General features: G+C 45.2%; 1 protein-coding gene across 1 annotated transcript in view; it reads right to left on the bottom strand.

Annotated features, from left to right (window-relative positions):
• Window positions 1-1,171: 1,171 nt before the first annotated feature.
• Serac1 (serine active site containing 1) overlaps window positions 1,172-23,244 on the bottom strand; it is a 48,117-nt gene continuing 26,044 nt past the window's right edge. Inside the window, 9 exon segments of the mRNA XM_052750899.1 lie at window positions 1,172-3,461; window positions 4,816-4,959; window positions 7,953-8,135; window positions 9,141-9,238; window positions 10,429-10,523; window positions 11,428-11,569; window positions 16,986-17,136; window positions 20,767-20,929; window positions 21,966-22,079. Of these exon segments, the coding sequence (XP_052606859.1) occupies window positions 3,325-3,461; window positions 4,816-4,959; window positions 7,953-8,135; window positions 9,141-9,238; window positions 10,429-10,523; window positions 11,428-11,569; window positions 16,986-17,136; window positions 20,767-20,929; window positions 21,966-22,079 (1,227 nt within the window). The 3' untranslated portion in view covers window positions 1,172-3,324.

Here is a 23,244-nt window from a genome sequence, read left to right as displayed (position 1 = left end):
TTCCTAGAAACCGCACCCTTGTCTGTTGCCGCCTTAGCAGGATGTTAGACTTGCCATCCTACAGTGTGGCTTTCTCACACTGGCTTTTTTTTAACCCAATGACAGGAATGTCAGGGCCCTTCCTGTCATCACGGGGCGGCAGCACCTTTCTTTAGTATTGAGTTTCTCTCAGGATGCACCAGCCACCCACTGAAGGAGTGTGGGGTTGCTCCCAAACATTGTCAATTGTGGACGAAGCTGCTCTATTAAGGAGCAGCGTTTCGTGTAGGCATAAATTTTCCACATCTGATGACATACCAAAGCTAAGAATGTGTGTTCTAAGAAATTGCCAAATGGTTTTCAGAGTAGCTGTGCCATTTTGCATTCCTATTGGCAACAGGTCAGAGTCTCTGTGGCTCCGCACCCTTGTCCGTACTTGGCACTGTTGGGATTGTGACTGTTCTGGTAAGTGTGGCATGTAGATTCTCAATGTGATGATGAACACCTTCATATGCCTTCATGACATGTCTGCGTCCCTGGCCAGGGCTTCGTTAGGCTTCATTTCCTTACTCGTGAGTTTTAACAATTGTTTGTTTTAGATAAAAGTCCTTTATCAGCTCCGTCTATTATAGACAATTTTTCCCAACTACTTTTTATGCATTTTAACTTGTTTCAACTGTTTCCTTTTTCTGCATTTATTTTTTTCTAATTTTAAAGCTGTGTTCCATTAATTCAGATTCTCATATATAACAAGATATTTAAACTTACAATCTTACAAAGTCTAGCTTCACCCTTTATATTTTAGCATGAATTTTTCTCCTTGTTATTAACTGCTCAATTGTAATTTTGCTTTTTACTTTTCTTTGACCCAAGACATGATTGAGACTAAGTATGAACAGAGAAGACAAGTTTTTGGAGAGGATTGGGAGTCTGGGTTTGTTTTTCTAGACAAGGTCTCACTCTAGCTCAGAGTGGCCCAGAACTAGCTGGGCCTCCTGCCTCAACCTCCCAAGTGGTGGACACGCACTTTTTAAAGTTTCCTGTTTGTGGCCATGTGCACGTTTTGTTTTGAGACAAGGTCTCACTACATAGCCCTGGCTGGCCTGGAACTTGCTATGTATATCAGGTTGGCTTTGAACTCAGAGATCTCCTTGCCTCCTGAGTGCTGGTATTAAAGGTATGTGCCATCATGTGCAGCCCAAGATATATTTTTTAATGATTTCACCAACATATTTTTAGTTGTGGGTTTGTTTACCCCAAATGTATCCATAAATTATTAACATTATTCTAGAACTCTATGTATGATAAAATACCACATTATATTCCATGCCATTACATTACGGGCACTAAGTGACGTAAACTCGAGCTGAAGCTCTAGACCTCGTCAACACTGCTTGAGTCCCTGCAGCCTGACCACATCTGCTCATTACACTGACAGCCATTTTAAGGGCAATTTAGCTGAGAATGTGATTCCTCCCTTCCTTCCTGTTTCTAACGTGTGGTAGGAGGGTTACTTGGTTTTTAGGGGGTTCTGTTTGCATTTTAAAGCACAGTATTTTCATTCTCTCCCTGTTTGCCTTCATTCAGTCACTAAAGGCACGCGGGCCTGCGACGATGCTGCCAGCGCCTGTCCTGCAGCGAATAGCTTGCTTCTAGTTCCATTTTATTTTCCTTCTGCAGCTACTGCGCCTCTGTCCACATCAAGCCATGCCTGTGCTCGTGGGCTCTTCATTCGCCCAGTCCTTAATGTGCTGCTGCTTTTGTACTATGTCATTGTGCTCGTTCGGTTTTTTCAATCACTTCCTTGTTCGGGTTGTGCTGCTTTTAGAAGTGTGTCTTGGCCAGTGCTGCCCTTGTGTTGTCCGTTGTCCTGCTCCAGCACGAGAAAGGACATCATTTCTTCCCCCTTGGTCTGGTATATGACAAACCTCATCCACACCTTTGTGATAAATGGTATTTCCACCACGCGAACAGAACAGAAATGCTGTCTACTCAGAAAAACAGCCACAGTAATGACTAACACATCGGATAGCTCTTTTCAGATCCCAGTTTTAAAGCAGAACTGTATCTACCTTCACTGCTATGACAAACACCTGGGCAGCGAGTGACTCGTGGTTTCAGCCACTGGTCGCTGGTCCCATTGAGTGAGACAGGGCATCGTGACAGAATGGTAGGGTCAGCAGAACTGCTCACCTCATGCCAGGGAAGAAGCCGAGAGTTGGGAAAGGACCAAGGCAAGATGGAACCATTATGCTAAGAGCAACAAGGTGAAGCCAGCATCTTTAGGAATGGCGTTGGGTGAATCCAGAGATGGAAAGTACGTTGGTGTTCCAGGGGGTTAGGACAGTACTGGAAACTGACTGCTGCTCAGTGAGCGATAAAACAGTCTGAAAATGACAGTGGTGATAGTTGGTAACTCTGAACGTACTAAAAACCAGTAAGATGTATACTTTAAAGGTTAACACTTGGAGCTGGGGGTGTAGCTTCCTGGCAGAGTATTTGGCTAGCATGCACAAGGTCTTGGGTTTGATCCCTAGTACTACACCAAAAAAAAAAAAAGGAAATGGATTTCATGTCAATAATGCTATTACTCAAACACAAAAAGCCCACCAGCATGACTTCCTACTCCCCCATGCCAGAAGTGCCTCTAAAGGGAACACAAAGGAAAGTTGAGAGTCCTGATACCACTTGGTTAGTGGATCTGGCAGCTTCAAATAGTTTTTTTCATATGCTGATCCTTACATTTTCCTTATCCAGAGCACATTACTGCATGACTAGTTAAAATATCCTAGAAAGAATATTTAGAAAAAAGACTGTTCTCAGCAATATGAAAAAACAGAAGCATACGAGACTGCCCGTGCATACAACTGGGCGTGTGAGAACCAGTGAGAACGTGTCAAATACGTAACTGACAAACAGTTAAAAACTGGCACTAGACCATTATGCACATGGCACCCAGGACAAACATGGCCTCTGTAAGTTCTAGTTTGTTCTCTCCAGATGGCATTTTCATGGTATTTGGAGTTGCCTGCCAGGGCTCTTGGATGAGCTACGACAGTCTCAGGTGGACAGGCGCTCTGGCCACAGCAGCTCTGGCCACAGCAGCTCTGTCCCTTAGCCCTGAGCCTGGCACCACGGAGTTTCTTTTAGACCAGAGCAACTCCATTTAACCCTTCCTCTGTGACGGCCAGGTCTGTGTGGGCACTTCCCAGTGCTGGTGTGAAGAGCTGCCTTCTGTCTGCACCACACTGCAGAACAGGCCGCCACTGTGGCTGCACATCTGCATAGAGCTTAACAAGAGGAGAAAGCCATGTTTCTTGCTCTGTATTCACACAAAGGCAGCTGTCAGTTTCCAAGGTCTCTGGCTAAAGTTTCACAGATGAACTGTAGAGTACGTTGATATAAAAAAGCATCCTTTGTCTTCGGCTTGCAGATGTCCAAATGGTTAACATCCACAGGAATTAGATCCCCAATGCCTAAATCTGAAGAAACCACAAGTGTCAGTCAAGCAAAGGGATGCCAAGCTCGCCGAGCGGAACTCTGACTCACGTGAAAATGGACGCCCAGTGCGTGTGAGTCTGAGTTTCTACTTTCCCGACTTCCATGTGGGTTCCAAGCCCTGCGCACTGCACTGTGGTCTTCCCTGTGCCTGCAGGCTAATACGAATCATTCTGCTGCTCTCCTAAGAGTGGGATGCCCACGTGGAACCTATTCTAGGCCCACATCCCCATGATCATTCTCGGGAGGGGGACGATGACAGGATTGAGTACTTCAGTATTTGACTGCTTGAGGGACCAGAAAGGGATCTGTTATTTCAGTCTGGCAAGTCCACCTGGATGCAGGTAACAAGAGATGCCAGTGCGTCACCACTGAGTGGAGGGAGGAAGGTAATAAAGGGGACAGACAGCATTACGGGGACAATGCTATGGTGCTGCAGGCAGCTGCTCAGGAGACTGGCTCTGCTGCTGCATTAAGTTTCCAAGATGGCTTCAGCCATCTGGCAGCCATTCTTGGAAATCTTCACATCGCTGCTGTGCAATGCCCCAGCCGAGGACCTGGGGTTCTGCTATAGAGCTTCTCTGGAATCTGTGGGGTATTTTCCATTTCGTGTGGTAGATACTGAGGTAAGGACAAAGCTCATCATGCACACTAAGAATCATCACTAAGGCAAGCACACGGTGTGTGGGTACAAAGAGCCACCAGGACAGGACCTGAGCCAGCCTCAGAAAGGAGTTCCAAGAGATGACCCTCAAGCTGAGGAGACGTGGTCAGTCAAGGGAGGCACTTCAGATAGATGTGTGGTGGCTACAGTACAAATCGGGACACTCTAAGGAGAGCGTGGTTGTCGAGTCTACACTATAGTGGCCGGTACTCAGTACTCCCACCTACCCTCTCCTCATATCTTAACACTAGTTTTTTCTTTTCAATTATTTCCTGCTTGAATATTCTCCATACATCTTCCATTTACCAAATCTTCCAAACTTTTGTATCCTACATTTACTACAGGTTTAAGGTTTTTCTGCAGCTATCAATTGTTAAGTACATGCCCCTTTTATTCTAGCTTACAGAAGTGCTTGGTAGTCTCCTTACCGAAGTGTTGGTGTCTCAGAGCTAGCCAGGCAGCTGTTATCTAATCTATACTGGCTAAAGCCAAGGCTGTACGCTTGCAGAGGGATTGGAATCTGTTGCTAAAAAGTATAATGGACTTAGACCCTGGATTTTTATTAACCTTTCTCCCATATATCCCCAAAACACTGGATATAAAAACTGACATCTATTAAATGCTGGGTCCCATCACCGAGGCACCAGTGGCCACCCTGCCTCAAGACTGAGTACCTGCAGACTCCACGGGCACTATGTGCAGTTTAATCATGCTGCCGATAAACGTTGGTTGTGTTTCTACGAAACTCAGCACCTGGAAGTTCTTGTCTTTCGCAAACTCCACAAAGTCATCCTGTAGTGTCTTCAGTGCAGGAGAATCTAGGAAAGCAGAGTGAGATTATGGCAATCTGATTACTCATTCAGGATGGAGGCATTCGTCTTTAACTCAGAGAGGAAGGACATTAAAACTGATTCACAATGGACTCAGGCAGGAAAGGTGCTCACTCAATAGGTAAGTGTTTGCCTGAGGTGATGGCTGTTCTTGGTTGTCAACTTGACTACACCTGGAATTAACTAAAAACCCAAACTGCTGCGCATATCTGTGAGAGATTTTAGTTAACTGGATCATTTGAGGTAGGAAGATCTACCTTGAGGCCCTGTGTTTAACCTGGGCCACACCATCTAGTGGTAGCCTAAAGGACGAGGAGGAAGGAAGCCCTTGCTCCACTAGCGTTAGAGCATGTCTTCAGGATTCTGACATCTACTTAAGACCAGCTGAGACATCCAGCCTTGTGGACTGAACATAGCTACTGCATTCTCGAACTTTCCATCAGGAGTCAGTCATTGTTGGACTGCATAGCCTGTAAGCCATTCTAATAAATCCCGTGTGTGTGTGTGTGTGTGTGTGTGTGTGTGTGTGTGTGTGTGTGTGTGTGTGTGTGTTTTCAATCCACCAGTTCTGTTCCTCTACAGAACCCTGATTAATTCACATGAGGACCTGTCTGGATCGTAGAACCTGTGTAGAAAGCCAGATGTGGCTACACGATCCTAGCTCTGGAGGGGTGGGGGAAAGATAGGAAGCTGTGGGGTTTACTAGCTAGTCTGTCTGGCCAATCAGTGAGCTCCAGGGTCAGTGTGAGAGACTGATGACAACTGACCATGACCAGTCGCCTAAACACAGAGAAATACATAGACAAAACAAAACAACAACGGCCATCAGAAGTCTGATTAATACTACTACTGTGAAACACAGGAACTTTACAGAGCACTCCAGTATCTTCAGAATGATTTGAGAAGGTAAGAGTCACAATACAAGACATGAGTAAACAATAACCACCAAACAAGGAAAAAAAACAATGCTTGGTCTGTAAGAACACAGAGCCAAGATGGCTGAAAAGAGGCATCCTGTGAGAGCTTGGCCACAGAGAAGCTCTGAAACCTGCAAAGGGTCACCTGGCCCCACAGCTCTGCACATCTGGTTACCTATGGCATCTAGGAAAGATGTCTTTTGGGTCTCTACCCTCAAGTCTACATTCAGTGGACTCCAGCGTCAGCTCTGCTCATTCCGCAGGGCCTTCAGAATACTGGAAGGGATGGGTACTACCCTAAACGCACAGGCATCAGCCAAGGGACACATCAGGAAGAGAAGTGTAACACCATGAAGGAAAGCATTAATTCTCTAGATACAGAATCAAAGGCAATGGAAGAAATGGCTACAAAGGAATTAAAAACGTGGAGCCTAAGGAAACTTAATGAGATGAGAATAAACAACATGGCCGGGAAGATGGTCAGGAGGGGGATCGCATGCTGCTCCTGGTCCCCAGCGCCCACGTCCTCTAACTCCAGCTCCAAGGGACCCAGTGCCTCTGGCTTCTCAGGGCACTTGTACTCAAATGCGTGAGGCAACCTGTGTATACACAGGCATACACACAATTTAAAAGGAAAACTAAACAACACAAAACCAATTCAGACTATGAGTGAGAAATAGACTGATAGCAGAAATCATTAAAAAGAACCAATCAGAACTTTAAAATTATAAAAGAGTTTCTGTAATGGATTAGAATAAGAGGGAAAAAAAAAAGAACCTCTGACCTTAAGGACAGGTTTGATTTTTAAACTCAGTCTACAAGTGAGGGAGGGAAAGGAAAGAGAAAAGGAAGAAATAAAATGAAGGAAGGTGAAGAAAATGTGAAAGTCAATAAAAAGCGGACTCATAAAATACGAGCCAAACATTCAGAGGTACAGACATCTGTGTACAACAGCTCAGAGGACCCCCAGAGACACAATTTTTAAAAATGTCAAACAGCGAGAATGGAATGACCTGCAAAATACTGAAAGAGACTGCCAACCAGGAATACTACAACCAGCAAAATTATCCTTCAGACATGGAATAGTGAAGCCTTTCCCAGCTAAGGAGATGCTGAGGAGACTCCGCAGCAGCAGACTGAAGTAGGAGGAAAAGACAGCCATCGTCAAAGCACACAGTGATACACACATTCACCACAAGACCCGGAATACAGTTAACAAAATAGCAAGAGAACTTCACAATAACCCTACCGATGGATGGTTTATAGTCTCCACCCAATCACCAGAGACCTTGTGATGTGCTGTCTACAAGAAATGCATGTCACTCATCTGTAGGGATAGCTGTACTCTAATCAGAAAAATCAGGTTTGAAGTTAGGAACAGTCAAAAGAGGCAAGGCTATATACAGACAGGATCAGTTCAGCAAGAACATGTAATGACTGTATGTGCATGCATCTAACATGGAACCCGGCCAACTGTGCAAGACAGATCTAAATGTGGAGACAGATCAATACAGTAACAGTTGGAGACATTCAGACCCCACTTTCCACGATGCTAAGATCATCATGGAACAAGCTAAAACAAGTGACACACAGAGACTGGGCCTAACACGGATTCTTAGGACGTTCCATTGCACGTACACATTCTTCCATGCACACAGAGGCTTCTCTAGAATAAATTCCATGATAAGCTACAAATCAAGTGTTGATGACAAACACACACTGCTTTATAACACGTTGTCTCAAAAGTTTGTGTGTATTGTTTGTGTGTATTTTGACGGTTGATGGTTTCCAAATTCATAGAAAAAGGCAGTTTACTAGCTTGGAAGAAAAATCATAATTTGTCTGTTTGACTAGTTGAGATAATATAAAAATTACGTCTATACTCAAGTAGATAGTTGGTTAAGAACAAAAAAGAGAAGTACCAAAGAAAAATCAAGTTAAAAGTTGTATGCAAATTTAGAACTAAGATAGTATAATTAAGGAAGAAACCAATTATATTTTTCCCCTCTTTCCATATAGTTAATGTCCTACCACCACAATTCCCTTCACAACAGAAAGCTTTACCCTTGCTGAGTTCTTTGACTTCCAAAGAAGGAAAGAGAAGATATCGAACGTTAACGGAGTATTCAGCCAAGTGGGATCCGTGGTGAGGGACACTGTAAAAAATGATTCCTCTGGTATTCTTTATCATGGCGCCCAGTTCTGGCTTCTTGGAGGCCTCCAACAGCATCTTCTTGACAAGAAGACCTGGCCAGGGTGAAGAAAGAGACAGTGTAAGTTGTTTCCTCTCTTCTGTCACTCATTGAAAACAGAACAAGCAAAACAGAGATGCTTTAAATTTTACATCATTCCTTTAGTAAAAAAAAAAAAAAGCCTTTAATGACAAGACTGTAGAATTATGACTATGAGTCTATGAACAGTCTGCAGACTGCTCTGTGGTGCAGACCCTCCTCTCAGATCCCACTGCCTGTGTGAGGAAAGTCAAGCCCTGCCTGAGCCAGTGCCCGGCCACTGAAGCTCACACCCAGGAGAGTACTGCAGTGCAAAGTCATAGGTCCTGGACAAGGAAAATCAGCTGCTGGGGAAAGGCACCCATGAGCACCTAACCAGGTAATACAGAGACACAAGAGACCATGACTGGATTTTTGAGAAGCAGAAGGGTTACATGCGCCTTTGTTAGCAAAAAGCCATGGCTGAGGTTCAGCCTAAGTCATGTTTAATCAGACACGCTAGCCTAGGGCTAGACAAAGGCCTTCAGCAAGGCATAAGGAGAAAGCGGAGAGCTGGTTGGGGGGAGGGCAGGAGAAGTGAGGCATGCAGTTGAAGAGCAGGCAGGCCCCCAAGCATGGCAGCCAGGCACAGAAAAACTATGACCACACCTCAGCAGCACAGGCACCTGGAAGCACACATCAACGGAGTTGGCAATGTGGAAGAGACATGGAGGGGAAGAAAGGGAGCCCCTGAAGCCTCCAGGAACGCTGGCTTCACTGAGTCTAACTGATAAACATCCCCCTGTGTGATGCTGGCTAATAATGACCACATGAAACCACCACGTTATCAATCCAAGCCCTCCCACACAGTCTGCTATTAGCTGTCCCCTTCTAGAAAAACAAATAGCATGGAAGGAGAGTAGTAAATCTAATTAACTTGGGGCGGGGAAACTAGTTAACTAAAACAGATGTGGAACTTTCAGTTGGCCACAACCTTGACAACCTCATGATGGTCACTGTATGAAGATGAACCCATCCTTACCTCCCATGCTGTGTGATATCCAAATCATTGGCCTATCCCCAACACCAGCAGCTCTGAGCTTGCTAAGGAGTTCGTTGCTTCTGAATGCAATGGACTTTCTGAACAAAACGAAAACATCAAGCGTTGACGGGAGGCATCCATCCCCCAGATCTTGCTACTTCACTTTTAAGATGAGAATGTTGGCTTGTTCAATGCTATTGGCTCACACTCTGGGGTGCAGGCTAGGCCAGTTTTTTTCTCTATCTGAAACTTCTTAACAATCACACAATTAGGACTATCTCAGCCCACAACAGGCCACTCCTACACTAAGCACACATTATTTGAATATCAAATGGATCTGGCAATTTTTACAGGTTGAACATGGGTCTCATCTCAGCTGCCCTAAGCACTAAATATGGGGGGAATTCCCTTTTCATCCATGGCCCGACAATAAAAATGTCCCAGAGACTTGATTGTCTGAGTTTATTCCTACTGTGTTTATGCTACGGACATTAAGCTTCCACCATTTGGATTTATGCACTGAATACTCGGAAATGATCATCAGAGTTCCAAATGAGTGATTTCAGAATAAAGGGAACTTAACTTCACAGCTTAGCAGCCTGCTGGTTTCACACTCTTCAACTATACCACCTTTTTTTGAGAACCAAGATTCCCCAGTGCTCTGAGAGACACAGGTGGGCTGGGTGCCAATGTGCCCTCTGTTGGCACCCTTCTGGGGCACCCATGTGGGAGCTGCTCATCAAGCAGCATGTTATGTCACCAGCTAGATCAGCTCTGTGTGAGCAAAGCTTCACAGACACTGAATGACAGTGAGCCAGAGGTGGGACTAGGCTATCAGGTCCTAGAACCCAGGAAGGCACCGCTCCTTAGGACGTAAAAGGGACACAGGTCAAAAGTGCTTGGCATCTTTTTCCTCGAGTGTCCCTTAGGCAGGAGAAGCAGCTATCAGTTATACTGCCCACAGACGTGAAGACTTTGACAGAGATCTGTAGTCTTTTACTATTACAGTTACATGAGCCCTGTCAGGAGCTCAACACCATGTTGTATCTAAGCTTTCTACTACTAATTACTTATTGTAAGCTAAGGCCTTCTAGAAGGAAGACAACGCTACAATGGTAGCGGACTCGAGCAGTTACCTAACAGCACAAGACCTGCACTCGATCCCCAGCACTTAAAAGATAAACTCTGCCTGTGATTTACAACTGTAAAAAAAGGCCTCCCACGGCAGAGGACCCCTGTGGCCTGAGCTCTTCCCTCCCTCCTAGTCCAGTGTACCTTTTAACGTTACCTTTCCTTGGGGCACCTTGCTCTCCAGTCACTGAGGCTGGTGTCATACTCCACAGATATAATGCGAAGTGCAGGACAGTCTTTTGCCAGCCATGTCTAGGTAAAACAAAAGGTTCATGAGAAGATGCAGGCATTTCCCCATCCGGTTACTGCACAGTAATTGCTCTTTGTGGCCAAAGGTCTCCAATAGACACTACAGAGGACACTGGAATATGCTGGAGATGGAGGTACTAATAAAAATAAGCACTTCATCTTTTTACATCTCTGGTCATAAAATGCCATCAATATTTATAACAGGCAAATATAGGTATGAGAACATTGTTGATTTTCATCTGCAATTGCCAAAATCAAGACTTGTTTTGGAAGCTTTTAGCAGTTAGTAGAAGTCTATTATCTCAGAACAGACTGTATTTTCTGCTGGACTACACTGAGACCTGAGAATTGGAAACTAATGATAACTGTGTTTGTCTCGGGAACTGGAGGCTGACATCTCCAGACTTTGGCATCAGTGGAGAGAAGAGCATGCTAGTCTTTCTGAAGGGAGTGGGAGGGGAGCAAAGCCCGGGAAACTCTTTACACATAGCATTCTCCTGCATGGACTTGGAATAAATTTCATCCCATGAATTCATCCTGGAGTTGTGGCTCTTTGGAGGAAAAAATATCAAAGAATTGCAAAGGAGAATTACATCATCCAAGTTTTCTACCTTTATAATTATTAAAGTCATAAAATTGGCTAGTACAATTAATTATGGCTGTATTATCTTTTAAATGATGAATCAAAGTGAATGATTACACTCTTATCCTACTTTATCACTCATGGAGTATTATTCTAGAGTCACAGAATATACTCTACACAGAAAGTGTACAATGCAGAAAAGTCACAAGCCCAGCTGATGTTATATCCTGCAGGTGTCTCCAAGGGAAGCAAAGCAGTGAGAGAGAGATCCCTGGGGCACAGCAGTGTCAACTACGGGTGACAGTCCCGGCCGCAGCTCCTTACCTTGGGCCAGCATGTCGTGTACCTGTTCTCATCCACCAAAGCATTTTCTGTCAGAACCCGCTCACTGTCCTTCTGACGCCAGGTTTTAAACGCTGCTCCCATAAGGCCATGAATAAAAAGGACATCGGCTTTAATGGGCTGACTAAGAGGAAAGAGAGTTTTAAAAAGAAGCAGAATAAATGCATTACTACTGCGGCAAGCTACACAGCATTCTCTGTGGAGGGCGTTGACAGGCTGAGGTGACACAAACTTTATCAACACAGGGCTGCTGAGGAATCCTGGGGATGTGACAAGGATAGAGCACATTCATTGCTCCTTCAGTGAAAGGAGACACATTTAGCCAAGCAGTCCAACCACAGCAACTATAACGAACTCCATGATCCATGTGAGTGATGCCACTACGAGGTTACCCTCTAAATAAGTCTATGAAAAGATTCCACAAACCAATTAAGGTATTTAAAAAATTAGGCAAAATATGCTAACATAATGGCAAAGTCACTGTACATGAGAATGTCAGGGGGACCTCCCTAGGACATGCAGTGGCCTCATGGGGAAACCCAAGACAACACACCTCATTCCAGGGTTGGAAGGAAACTTACTGACTCAGCCAGGAAGACACACAAGGGTGGCTCACCCAGTACCTTGACCTCCCTTACATTCTCATAGCAGACAGGACAAACCTGAGGCATGATGGGAAGACTCAACCTCAGAGAGACACGAAAGGGAGCTGCTCCCGTAAGTCTGTAAATCTCATTCAAACTCAAATCCCACCAGCTAGCATAGATGGTTACCGAGTTCAGGGAAGAGGGAAAAAAACTGAAATGGGAAACAGAAATGCAAGCAAAGAGAAAATGCTTATAGAAAAACTATCATTTTGTACTCTAGCTGGCTTAATGTTTAGTAAATAGTCCAAAAAAAATGGGAACCATTTGACATCCCAAAGTTTGTGTGTGTGTGTGTGTGTGTGTACACTAAAAGTCCTAAGCAGAAGTAAAAATCATAAGTGAAATTTAAACACATTAAATTAATGATAAAATTGCTAATTAAGAATAAACTTATGAGAGTTTTGGAAACTACCAATTTTTTTTTTTTTTTTTTTTTTTTTTTTTTTTTTTTTTTTTGGTTTTTTCGAGACAGGGTTTCTCTGTGTAGCTTTGCGCCTTTCCTGGAACTCACTTGGTAGCCCAGGCTGGCCTCGAACTCACAGAGATCCGCCTGGCTCTGCCTCCCGAGTGCTGGGATTAAAGGCGTGCGCCACCACCGCCCGGCTTGGAAACTACCAATTTTTAAAAAGATGTTAAAAATAGTTAAAATTTTGGAAGGCCATTTCAAAAATCACAGATGAGCCCGAAAGAACCTAACTTCTTACCGCTCCTCTGACCTTGCCTTTTCCTCCTGTATTCTTCCTGTATCGCTCTCCTGGTGACCCCCAAGTGGAACAAGAGATTAGAGGAACTAAAAGGCGAACACAGACACTGCCTGGGTAAAAGCTGGACTAAAGACTCTGACATGAGGCTTCAGGGCCCTCTGGGAGTTTCAGGATCACTGATCACTCCACTGACCTACAAAAGGGGCTCTCCCTCTGCTGATAGCTCCTAAGACCAGCAGAGATGTTAACCCGAGCCTGTCTGTGTACAAAGAGTCACCTCTTGACCACTGTGTCCAGGGTCCTCTTACATCTCACAGACAAGGGGACATTTTCTGTGTGGTTTTTACTGGGTGTATTCTGCTTTACTGTAATTGTATTGTGTTCTGTGTTCATAATTACTGTTAATGTAATTTAATTGTTGTGCATGATTTTTATCTGTTGGTTCCTGTCTTAGGGGTTTCCATTGCTTCAATGAAATACTATGACCAAAAAGCAAGCTGGGGCCGGGCGGTGGTGGCGCACGCCTTTAATCCCAGCACTCGGGAGGCAGAGCCAGGCGGATCTCTGTGAGTTCGAGGCCAGCCTGGTCTCCAAAGCGAGTTCCAGGAAAGGCGCAAAGCTACACAGAGAAACCCTGTCTCGAAAAACCAAAAAAAAAAAAAAAAAAAAAAAAAGCAAGCTGGGGAGGAAAGGGTTTATTTGGCTTACACTTCCAGATCATAGTCCAACATTGGAGGAAGTCAGGACAGGAACTCAAGCAGGGCTGGAACCTGGAGGTAGGAACTGATGCAGAGGCCATGGAGGGGTGCTTGCTCAGCCTGCTTTCTTAAAGAACCCAGAACCACCGGCCCAGGGATGGCCCCACCCACAATGGGCTGGGCCTTCCCCCATCAATCACTAATTAAGAAAATGGCCTATAGCCAGATCTATTGAGGCATTTCCTCAACTGAGGCTCCCTCCTCCTCTCTCATGACTCTAGCTGGTCAAGTTGACACACAAAACCAGCCAATACAGTTCCTTTTCTTCTTTGAGACTACAACAGGAGGTCTTTGTCTCTTGGTCTAACTGTCCAGGTTATGGGGATCTGCACTGGTATCCTACTCTCTCTGAATCCAGAAAAGCTGCTAGCCCAAGCTCATCCTCCCTACAGGACAGACATGTAAGAATTAGTTATTACACTGGAATGAAACTAGAAAAATACAAAAGATACACTTTAAACCCAGGTAACAGCGAGGTCTACTTAAGAAAATGGCATGAATAAGAGATTTTAGAGTTTAACCAAAGGGGTGATTCTAATTCAATTCATTTTGTTAAAAATTTAGATTCTCCCCTCTTTTTAAACTGGTATATATGCTTTATAAGTTTTAACATAAAGGTTATTTCATCTTGATTTATCAATGTACATTTCTGTGTGCCATTGAGATACATTACATGGTATGTATACATGATGCTCCCCCCAAAAGCATTCAGTTCAAATTAGCTCATAAGTGATCACCCAAAATTAGTTCAAATTCCTTTTAGTTCATCATACAATGGGAATTTTAGGACAAAAGTTTGAGCTCCAGCAGCACCAGAAAGCCAGGTGCAGCCACTGCTCCTAGTGTGCCTGTGAAAGTTCCATCTCTGTGGCATTGGGAAGGACTAATAGAGGAGTCCAGCACCCCAAAGCCCGTCAGTGGGGCACGGACATGAGCTTTAAAGTTCAAGAAAAACTGGGACAAAGAAACAAGTAGTCAACAAAACGAAACCATCTTGGCCAAGGCCAAGTGATCAACCACCTTGATCACTGTCTGGGTTCTACTTGGCAGGCCAGTCTAAGTCCTGCTGCTTGAGGAGACACCAGTTCTCAGGAGGACGTTACAGCCCCACCCTCGAGGATGGCCATCCTCATCTGGGTGGCCCCACAGGATTCTGCTGTCCTCAGGGTGCAAAGTGACTGGAAGTTTAGGACAGTAAAACAAACACGCACGCACGCACACATACACACACGCCTTCAGCTCTGATCATTTGGGTAGACTCTCCATGAGTATTAAGAAGCCTAGGAGACTCAGGCAGGAGTGTGGCCCACAGTATAGGCAGAGACAGCGGACTTTATCCTCCTGGTTGCTTTGTGGATCTAAACAGAAGGTTGATGTTTTTTTAGCAAAGGCAGTACCTCTGATATTAGGACTTCAGTTGCTCACTAATTAACTAATATACATACGTCAAGATAATATTTTTCTAACTTTAAAAGTTTTTTTAAAGAAAATAAAGGAACCATCATGTCTGAGAAATAAGTATAAAATGTTAAAATAGTTTTTGGTTAAAATAAGGCTGAGGGGCTGGAGAGATGGCTCAGAGGTTAAGAGCACTGACTGCTCTTCCAGAGGTCCTGAGTTCAATTCCCAGCAACCACATGGTGGCTCACTACCATCTGTAATGAGATCTGGTGCCCTCTTCTGGCCTGCAGACATACATGCTGTATACATAATAAATAAATAAATCTTTAAAAAAAAATAAGGCTGAAACCGAAGGAGATTCTTTGATATAAGAATCTGTATGCTAAAATAAGATTCTGTCCTAGAGTTTATCCAAAAAGGAAAGTCACAGGTCTGGTAAATGATGGGGAGACCCAAGGTGTGCGCAGGGAACGGTTTAAGAGCAGAGGTGTGAGGGAAAAACGGTTCAAGAGCGGTGGTGTGTGGCCACGCTTCTATGGCTAAAGGCTGGGAACATCCTGACGGATACAGAACTAAACCCGACTTTTCCCACATACAGGAAAAGAGAGAAAGGCACCTACAGCACAGCTTCTGTGTTGCTCCTCAACCCAGCGGTCGGCCTTTAGACTGCCCTGTTCCCTTTGCTGGGTTCTTTCCTCTCACTTATCAAAACACTAAACAGGAACCAAACTCCCCGCTTCCACCACTAGGGGGCTCATCTTTGGCTTTCCTTTTTCTGTCTCTTGTGGATACTTTTAAAAACAAATGCGTTTGTTTGTTTGTTTTTTACAGAAATAATGTTTTTGAAGTGTGAGGAAAAACCCTAATGAATTGATTTTATTCAAATGCCTCCAGAAAGATGCTAATGTTTCCACTAACCAAAAGCTAAAATGTCACCAGGTAATGGGTGAACCTCTTCTGGAGTTTTCCCTGCTTTTCCCTCCCCCACCCATCTGATGCTCCCACCAGAATATTTGGTAAATGTACTTACTCATGACTTCCTTCTTGTTTCGTGACTATAAGAAGTTGACTTTGGAACATGTTATCCCAGGCAACCTGGAGCCTGAGCCATGGTCATTTAACTCCTATTAAACTTACTTTTTGGAGGGGGAGCTGGGATTGCATTGGTCACCATAACATTTTATTTGACAGTCAGAATGAACCAATAAATCCATTTTTCTTTTTGCAGAGGATTTTTTTTATAGGGGTAACCTGCAAGGGGACCCCAGATCCTGTGACAACTAGACAGCTTGAGTCTGGGATCTTGTCAGGGTCTCCCATGGTGTGGGTGATTGCTCATCCTGGCTCCTCCAGCATAAAGCCCTGGCCCTGCTCCTCCTGGGACCCTGCTCACTTCTCATCCTGCCTCACTCCCATATCAAGAGTGGAATGCAGCTCCCCTAGAAGGAGGTGTCGTGAGGCAGGCCCCCAAACTGACGGGCATGGGAGCAGGGTTCTGACAGCTGTGGGGCAGAGGGAGGGGCCCTGCCACTGTCCCCTGCCACTGTCCCCTGCCACTCCCCTTTTAGGCAGCACCTCCTGCAGTCAGACTGAAGGAGCTGTGCAGATGGAGGAACCGACTGCTATTTTTAATTTCCTGGGGGGAGAGACCTGGAGTTCGGTTCAAACAAATATTGTACATTCCCAGGTTGACTTAAGAAATGCCAGGGGTGAAGGAGGCAGGTGGGCAGGGAGGCCCTCAGGGGGTCCGTCCCTGGGGCTCTCCATTCCTCCTCATCTAGTTCGGGAAAGGGTCTGGCTGCAATCAAGGGTGGTTACTTGTGTGCTCCTTCCTTCCACAGCTCTTCCCTGGTCCTGGGCGCACAGCTAGGCGGGAAACGGAGAACAGAAGAGGGATGGCTAGCTGCAGAGATGGGCGCTACCATTTCTTTCTTGGATCTCTCTTTTGAAGGTCTTTCTCCTCTTTCAGTTGCAAATAAAATCACTTTCCAGTTTTAAAAAATGATCATTTAGATCCATGTGATGCTCACCTTGTCCGACACTGGGGATGCAGCACATACACTCCGTCCTGGTATTTCTCACGCACAGTTTCTCGGTCTAGATTAGCCAGGGTTCTGGCAGCATGGGAAGCCTCCATAATGTGGTAGGATTTCAGAGCTTCTGCCATTATAGAAACCCAACCTGAGGAAAAGGACAGATGTCCTAAGCACTGATGCAAACCATCTCAGACTGTAGAGAGATGCTTCAGATTGGAAAAGGAGAGAGGAAGGCCAGCCTCAAGTGTCTGTCCTGGGTGAGGAAGCCCAAACACTCCAGCTCGACTGAGTCCTAAGAAGCTGGGATATTCCCCACCAGACCCACTGAGGGAGCTCTAAGGAGGAAAGTGAAACACATGGCCATTACTACAGGTGAGTTCAAAAGAGGAATGAATGCCATGATGATTTTTATAAAAATCAGTGAGTTGTTATGAAGATCAGAAATCATACCAACAAACTTGACTAATAAGGAAACTATTTCTTAATGAATTTGATAAAATCCTTATCAAGCCTAGAGTTCAGAAAGAAAAAATACTATTGTTTATTTTATTTCCAAAATTTATTTTAAAAAGAAATGAACAGATGCTGGGTGGTGGTGGCGTACACCTTTAATCCCAGCACTCAGGAGGCAGAGCCAGGTGGATCTCTGTGAGTTCGAGGCCAGCCTGGTCTACAAAGCGAGATCCAGGACAGGCACCAAAACTACATGGAGAAACCCTGGCTGGGGGGGGAGGGGGGGAGAAACGAACAAGATAAGTATGGATAACAGTATGATTTCATACATATGTACAAAAAGTGCATGCATGCACACACAGACAGACACAAGAACACAAGGTCTGGAAAGATACAGGCACCAAACTCATCAATGGTCATTACCTCTCAGGAGGCAGGTGAGTGGAAGAGGGCTCTGAAAAAAAGGCAGGTTGAACTGTTTTCTCAAGTATGTACAAGTACCTACTTGTATATCACACACACACACACACACACACACACACACACACACACATACACACACACACACACACACACACACACACACGACTTAGAGCAGAATATAGGCCTTGAGGTCCAAGAGACTTGGGGTCAAATTTCTGTGCTGTGGAACCTCAGTGAGTTACTTCACAGCTCTGATGAGCTCCAAGCCCAGCTCCACCAATCAGCGTCTGACTTGCATGTGTCCCTCCCACCTCACAGCTGGACTACCCCACGGAGCAGGCGCACACCTACCCTCGGAATACAGCCCAAACTTCAGTTAATGAGCAGAATTAGTGACTGCTGCCATAACACAGGGTTCAGGGTAGTCTGAGAGCAACAGCAACTTTGGTTTTCGTCTGTGAATTGTTCATTTCTTCTCTCAACTATATATATATATATATATATATATATATATATATATATATATATATATATATATATATATATAGTCTTGTTTGGTCATGAGCTTTAGCCTATAATGGCTAAGCCATCTCCCCAGCCCCATCACATACTTTATTTTACTTTACAAATAAAAAGTGTGTGTGTGTAATGGTATGCAACATGTTTTGTGCTTTGTGTGCATGCATGTGTGTGTGGAGTCAGTTCTCTCCTTCAACCACGTGGGTTCTGGGGACAGAACTCACATTATCAGGCTAGGCAGCAAGTATCCTGACCTACTGACTAAGCTCGCCAGCCCCTATACTGTTCTAAAACGTGTTCAGTGTACGTTACTGCACATGCCATCTTTTGGTAGTGAGAACACTCGGGATCTCATTCTGGCAGTTCTTTGTTATCAATGGAACTGCCCCCCAGTCTCACGGGTGCTGACATGTCTGCAGCAAGAGCAGCAGGGAAACATGCTAACAGCTGTGCGTGGGCAGGTCTGCCCCAAGGCCCAGGTTGTTCACACACACACACAACTAAACAGCTCATTACAGCTCAGACAGCAAACAAGCGGGGCTCAATCAGCGATAAACATTTCTACCTTAAAGAGCTATTTAAAAAAGTGGTGCTGCATGGCTGTGAGTCCAGCACTCTGTGAGGGAAGGCAGGACTTTCAGGAGTTCAGGGCCAGCCTCAGCTAGAGTGAGTTCAAGGCCAGCCTGCGGGTGGGGAAGGAGAAGGAGGGAATGAACGAACACTCACAGTATAGAGGAAGAAGGAAAAATAAAGAGTAGTTTTGGTATTTTCCAAGAGTTGTAAAAACTCACAGGTGGACAGAGGTTATATTTAGTTCTAAAAGGTGAATATTTTGGCCATTTCATGCTTCTCAGAAAGTTTTCTGATTTCTGGATTTGAATTCATTAAAATTAAAATCTGCTGATCTGGGGTTGAAGAGCCAGATCAGTGGTGAAGAGCACTGCTCTTCCAGAGGACCCAGGTTTAATCCCCAGCACCCACAAGGCAGCTCACAACTGTCTGTGATTCCAGTCCCAGTGGATCCAACACCGTCTCCTGGTTTCCATAGCAGCAGGCGTGCATGTGGTGCACAGACTTACATACAGCCTAAATAGTCATGCACACCTTTAGTCTCAGGCAGGATTACAGAGTGAGACCCCAACTTAGAACAATAAAAACAACATCTGCTGATCTAAAGACCACCTAAGGGTTAATTCATAGTTTCTGTGTACAAGCATGAATATACAAAGGTATATGTGCATGTATCTGTATACTCCCATTTATGTATGAATATAGGTCTATGTGTATATGTGTCTTAGTTAGGGTTCCTATTGCTGCAACGAAACACCATGACCAAAAAGCAAGTCGGGGAAGAAAGGGTTTATTTGGTTTACCCTTCCAGATCAAGTCAGGACAGGACTCAAGCAGGGCTGGAGCCCTGGAGGTAGGAGCTGATGCAGAGGCCATGGAGGAGTGCTGCTTACTGGCTTGCTCAGCCCACCTTCTTATAGAACCCAGGACCACCAGCCCTGGGATGGTACTTTCCAAAATGGGCTGGGCCCTGCCCGCTTGATCACTAATTGAGAAAATGCCTTACAGGTGGATCTCATGGAGGCATTTCCTCAACTGAGGCTTCTTCCTCTCTCGTGACTCTTGTGTCAAGTTGACACACAAAACCAGCCAGCACAATGTGTGTGTGTGTGTGTGTGTGTGTGCGCGTACACATATGTGTGTATGTATCTGTCACAGTGGTTTGAATGAGAATGTCTCCCATCCCTCTGGAACCACAAGTCAAATACACTTTCTTCCTTATGGTGCCTTGGTCAAGACGTTTTATGGCAGCAACAGAAAAGTAACTAAGACAGAAGTGTACAGACAGACAGACACACACATACATCATATGTATAATATGTGTGTATCAGTTCTCTGGGCCCCCACTAGCCAAAGAGGAGACAATTTAGCATCAGTTTATTAAGTACAGTAATAAATTATAAACCTTAAAAACTTTGTAAAGAGTAATCTGTGTGCTCACATTGCTAGGAGAGAGGGAGGAGGAAAGAGGGGAGAAGGTAAGAAGGCAGATGTGTGTCTCCTCCCAGGGGGCTCGTAGGCTGCAGAGGAAATGAATTAGTTCTACAACGAGTCTCTTTTCTGTCTGCCTCTTGGTTAACGAAATCACATCAATAATTCAACAATCTTCATGTCAAAGCCTGCTCACCTATGATGGTTCTACATGCTGACTCCTCAGCGTGGAACAGACAACCCTAGCAAGTCCTTGTCACTATCCAAACAACGTACTATTTGGACCCAAGAGAACCCTGAGAGCTTTCAGTCTATTGAAAAACTGATGTAACACGAGGTGAGGCAGTGCCAGGGTCCTCAGTGCGCACACAGCTCTTACCTGAGCGGACTATAGCAGGGTGGAGGTGCTCGTTCAAGGCCATGTTTCCAATGATCCTCATGATGTTTCTCTGTATTTTGGGGGAGTCCTTATGGAGCTGGTAGAGCCTCTGCAGGAGCTGCAAGCCCCCGCCTGCTTCGATGTGGTCACAGTGGGAAGGTATCTAGCACAAATTAACAGAGCTCTGTTCACTTCACACCTCCAGGAAGAGTCCCCACAGCCCTCCTGTGCTACAGTCCCTTATTCCTGCTTCACACCTCCAGGGAGAGTCCCCACAGCCCTCCTGTGCTACAGTCCCTTATTCCTGCTTCACACCTCCAGGGAGAGTCCCCACAGCCCTCCTGTGCTACAGTCCTTTATTCCTGTTTCACACTTCCAGGGAGAGTCCCCACAGCCCTCCTGTGCTACAGTCCTTTATTCCTGTTTCACACTTCCAGGGAGAGTCCCCACAGCCCTCCTGTGCTACAGTCCTTATTCCTGCTTCACACCTCCAGGGAGGGTTCCCACAGTCCCTCTTGTTTCTGCCTCAGCCCCATTCCACAGGTGGGAATCAACGATGACTAAATACAGCCGCGCACTTCAGTCAGGGCTGGCCTTCTTGGGTTAAAGTGGCGAGCTCAGAACCTTGAGGACAGCTGTGGGTGAGGATGCCGGTGGCAAATGCCAATCCCTGCACTCCACACCAGATCTGCTTAGTTTAAACATCACAGGCAATGTAATGGACACTGTGCCTAACATGTTTCCCAGGTGATGCTTATACCTCATCTGTGGGTACCACTAGGCATTTTGGCCCCCCCTCTTTTTTTTTAATCAAACTATAGCTGGGCATGGTGGCACACAGCTGCAGAGGGATACACAGCAAGAGCCTGTCTAATCAGTAAGCAAACTGTGGCGGCCACGATGCCAAAGTGCCTAGACATTAACAGTACTCATAACTTAGCTGCACAGCCGCCTGCCTCTGCCTCCAAGGTGCTGGAAATAAAGGCCTGCGCCACCACCGCCCGGCTAAAAGTGGAATTTTAAAAATATAATATTTTTACTAATTCTTTTAAGAATTTCATAGCCACATACAGTGCATTTTGATCATATTTACTGCTTACTCCTCCCTAACGCGTCCAAGGTCCCCCTCTCCACTTCTCCCCACTCCCAAATATGTGTCCAAGCAACTATGAAAAGCCTTATTTTGGAATGCCAGTTACCTCAGAATGCTTTACTATAGCTTCTAGGCAGAACATTTCCACTGTGGCGGTGGGAACTTCTCCAAAACTTTCTGCGTAAGGAAGTCCATTTCCTCCAAAACACCAGAGTCCCCCCTGAAGTTAAGACAAAGTATTTACAGATTCAGCTTCCTGTTAACATATGTATACCATATTCAAATTAGGGATTTCAATATGCAAATTGTGATATATTCAAATTAAGAATGTCAAATATGTAGTCTGGGAGGCGGCGGTGGCGCACGCCTTTAATCCCAGCACTTCAGAGGCAGAGGCAGGTGGATCTCTGTGAGTTCGAGGCCAGCCTGATCTACAGAGCTAGATCCAGGACAGGCACCAAAACTACACAGAGAAACCCTGTCTCGAAAACAACAACAACAAAAAAAGAATGTCAAATATGTAAATGCCTCAAGATACTTTGAAAATGTAAAGGGAATGTTATGCAAACTTCTATTGCCTATTAAATAGAAAAGACATCAGGTGATTCCCAGAACAATTTTGACATCTTTTCCCATCTTTACTTCCGCCCTGTCCTGGCAGTCAATTCTTTACCCACTGGTCATTCTGGTGTCATCTGCTTCAGCACTGACTAATTCATACAGGCTATGGTAGTGGAGTCAACTGAAAACCTAATACTAAAAAAAGTCTTTAATGGAAAAGCATACTAAACAAAAATATTAAAAACAGGATGGCTCTGAATTCTTCCCAGTTGAAAGTGAAGCTCGCGTGGGAGAGGACGTGCAGTCAGGGGCTGTGGAGATGGCTCGGTGGGTAAAAGACTTGTTACACTGAAGGGCCCCAGCATACTTGCTTAGCCTAACGCCATTTTTGAGCAAGGCCTGAAAAGTAACTAAAGGTCAGAAAAACAACTTGTACCCTGGATAAGAGCCAAGTCAGCAGGCGTGTCGAGCTCGGGGAAAAACCACAAGCTGTCCTGAGTTTGAGCCTGGCCTCATACGAATCGTCCAATCAGAACCCTGTAAACTATGCTTCCTGCTTCTGTACCCGCCCTTCCGCTGCCCAACCCTATAAAAACCCTCCACTCCAGCCCGTCGGCGCGCCAGTCTCTTCAGCCTCTGGAGGGACTGTATCGCCCCGGGTACCCGTGTTCCTGAATAAAGCCTCTTGCTGTTTGCATCTGACTTGTGGTCTCGGTGTGATCTCTGGGCGAGGGTCTCTCCAGAGGGAAGACTACCTACGGGGGTCTTTCATTTGGGGGCTCGTCCGGGATCGGAGACCCCCGCCTCGGGACCACCGACCCACT

Source organism: Peromyscus californicus, unplaced genomic scaffold (assembly GCF_007827085.1).
Source record: "Peromyscus californicus insignis strain IS unplaced genomic scaffold, ASM782708v3 Scaffold_22__1_contigs__length_63687245, whole genome shotgun sequence".
NCBI lineage: Eukaryota > Metazoa > Chordata > Mammalia > Rodentia > Cricetidae > Peromyscus > Peromyscus californicus.
This window is presented reverse-complemented; position numbering and strand designations above follow the sequence as displayed.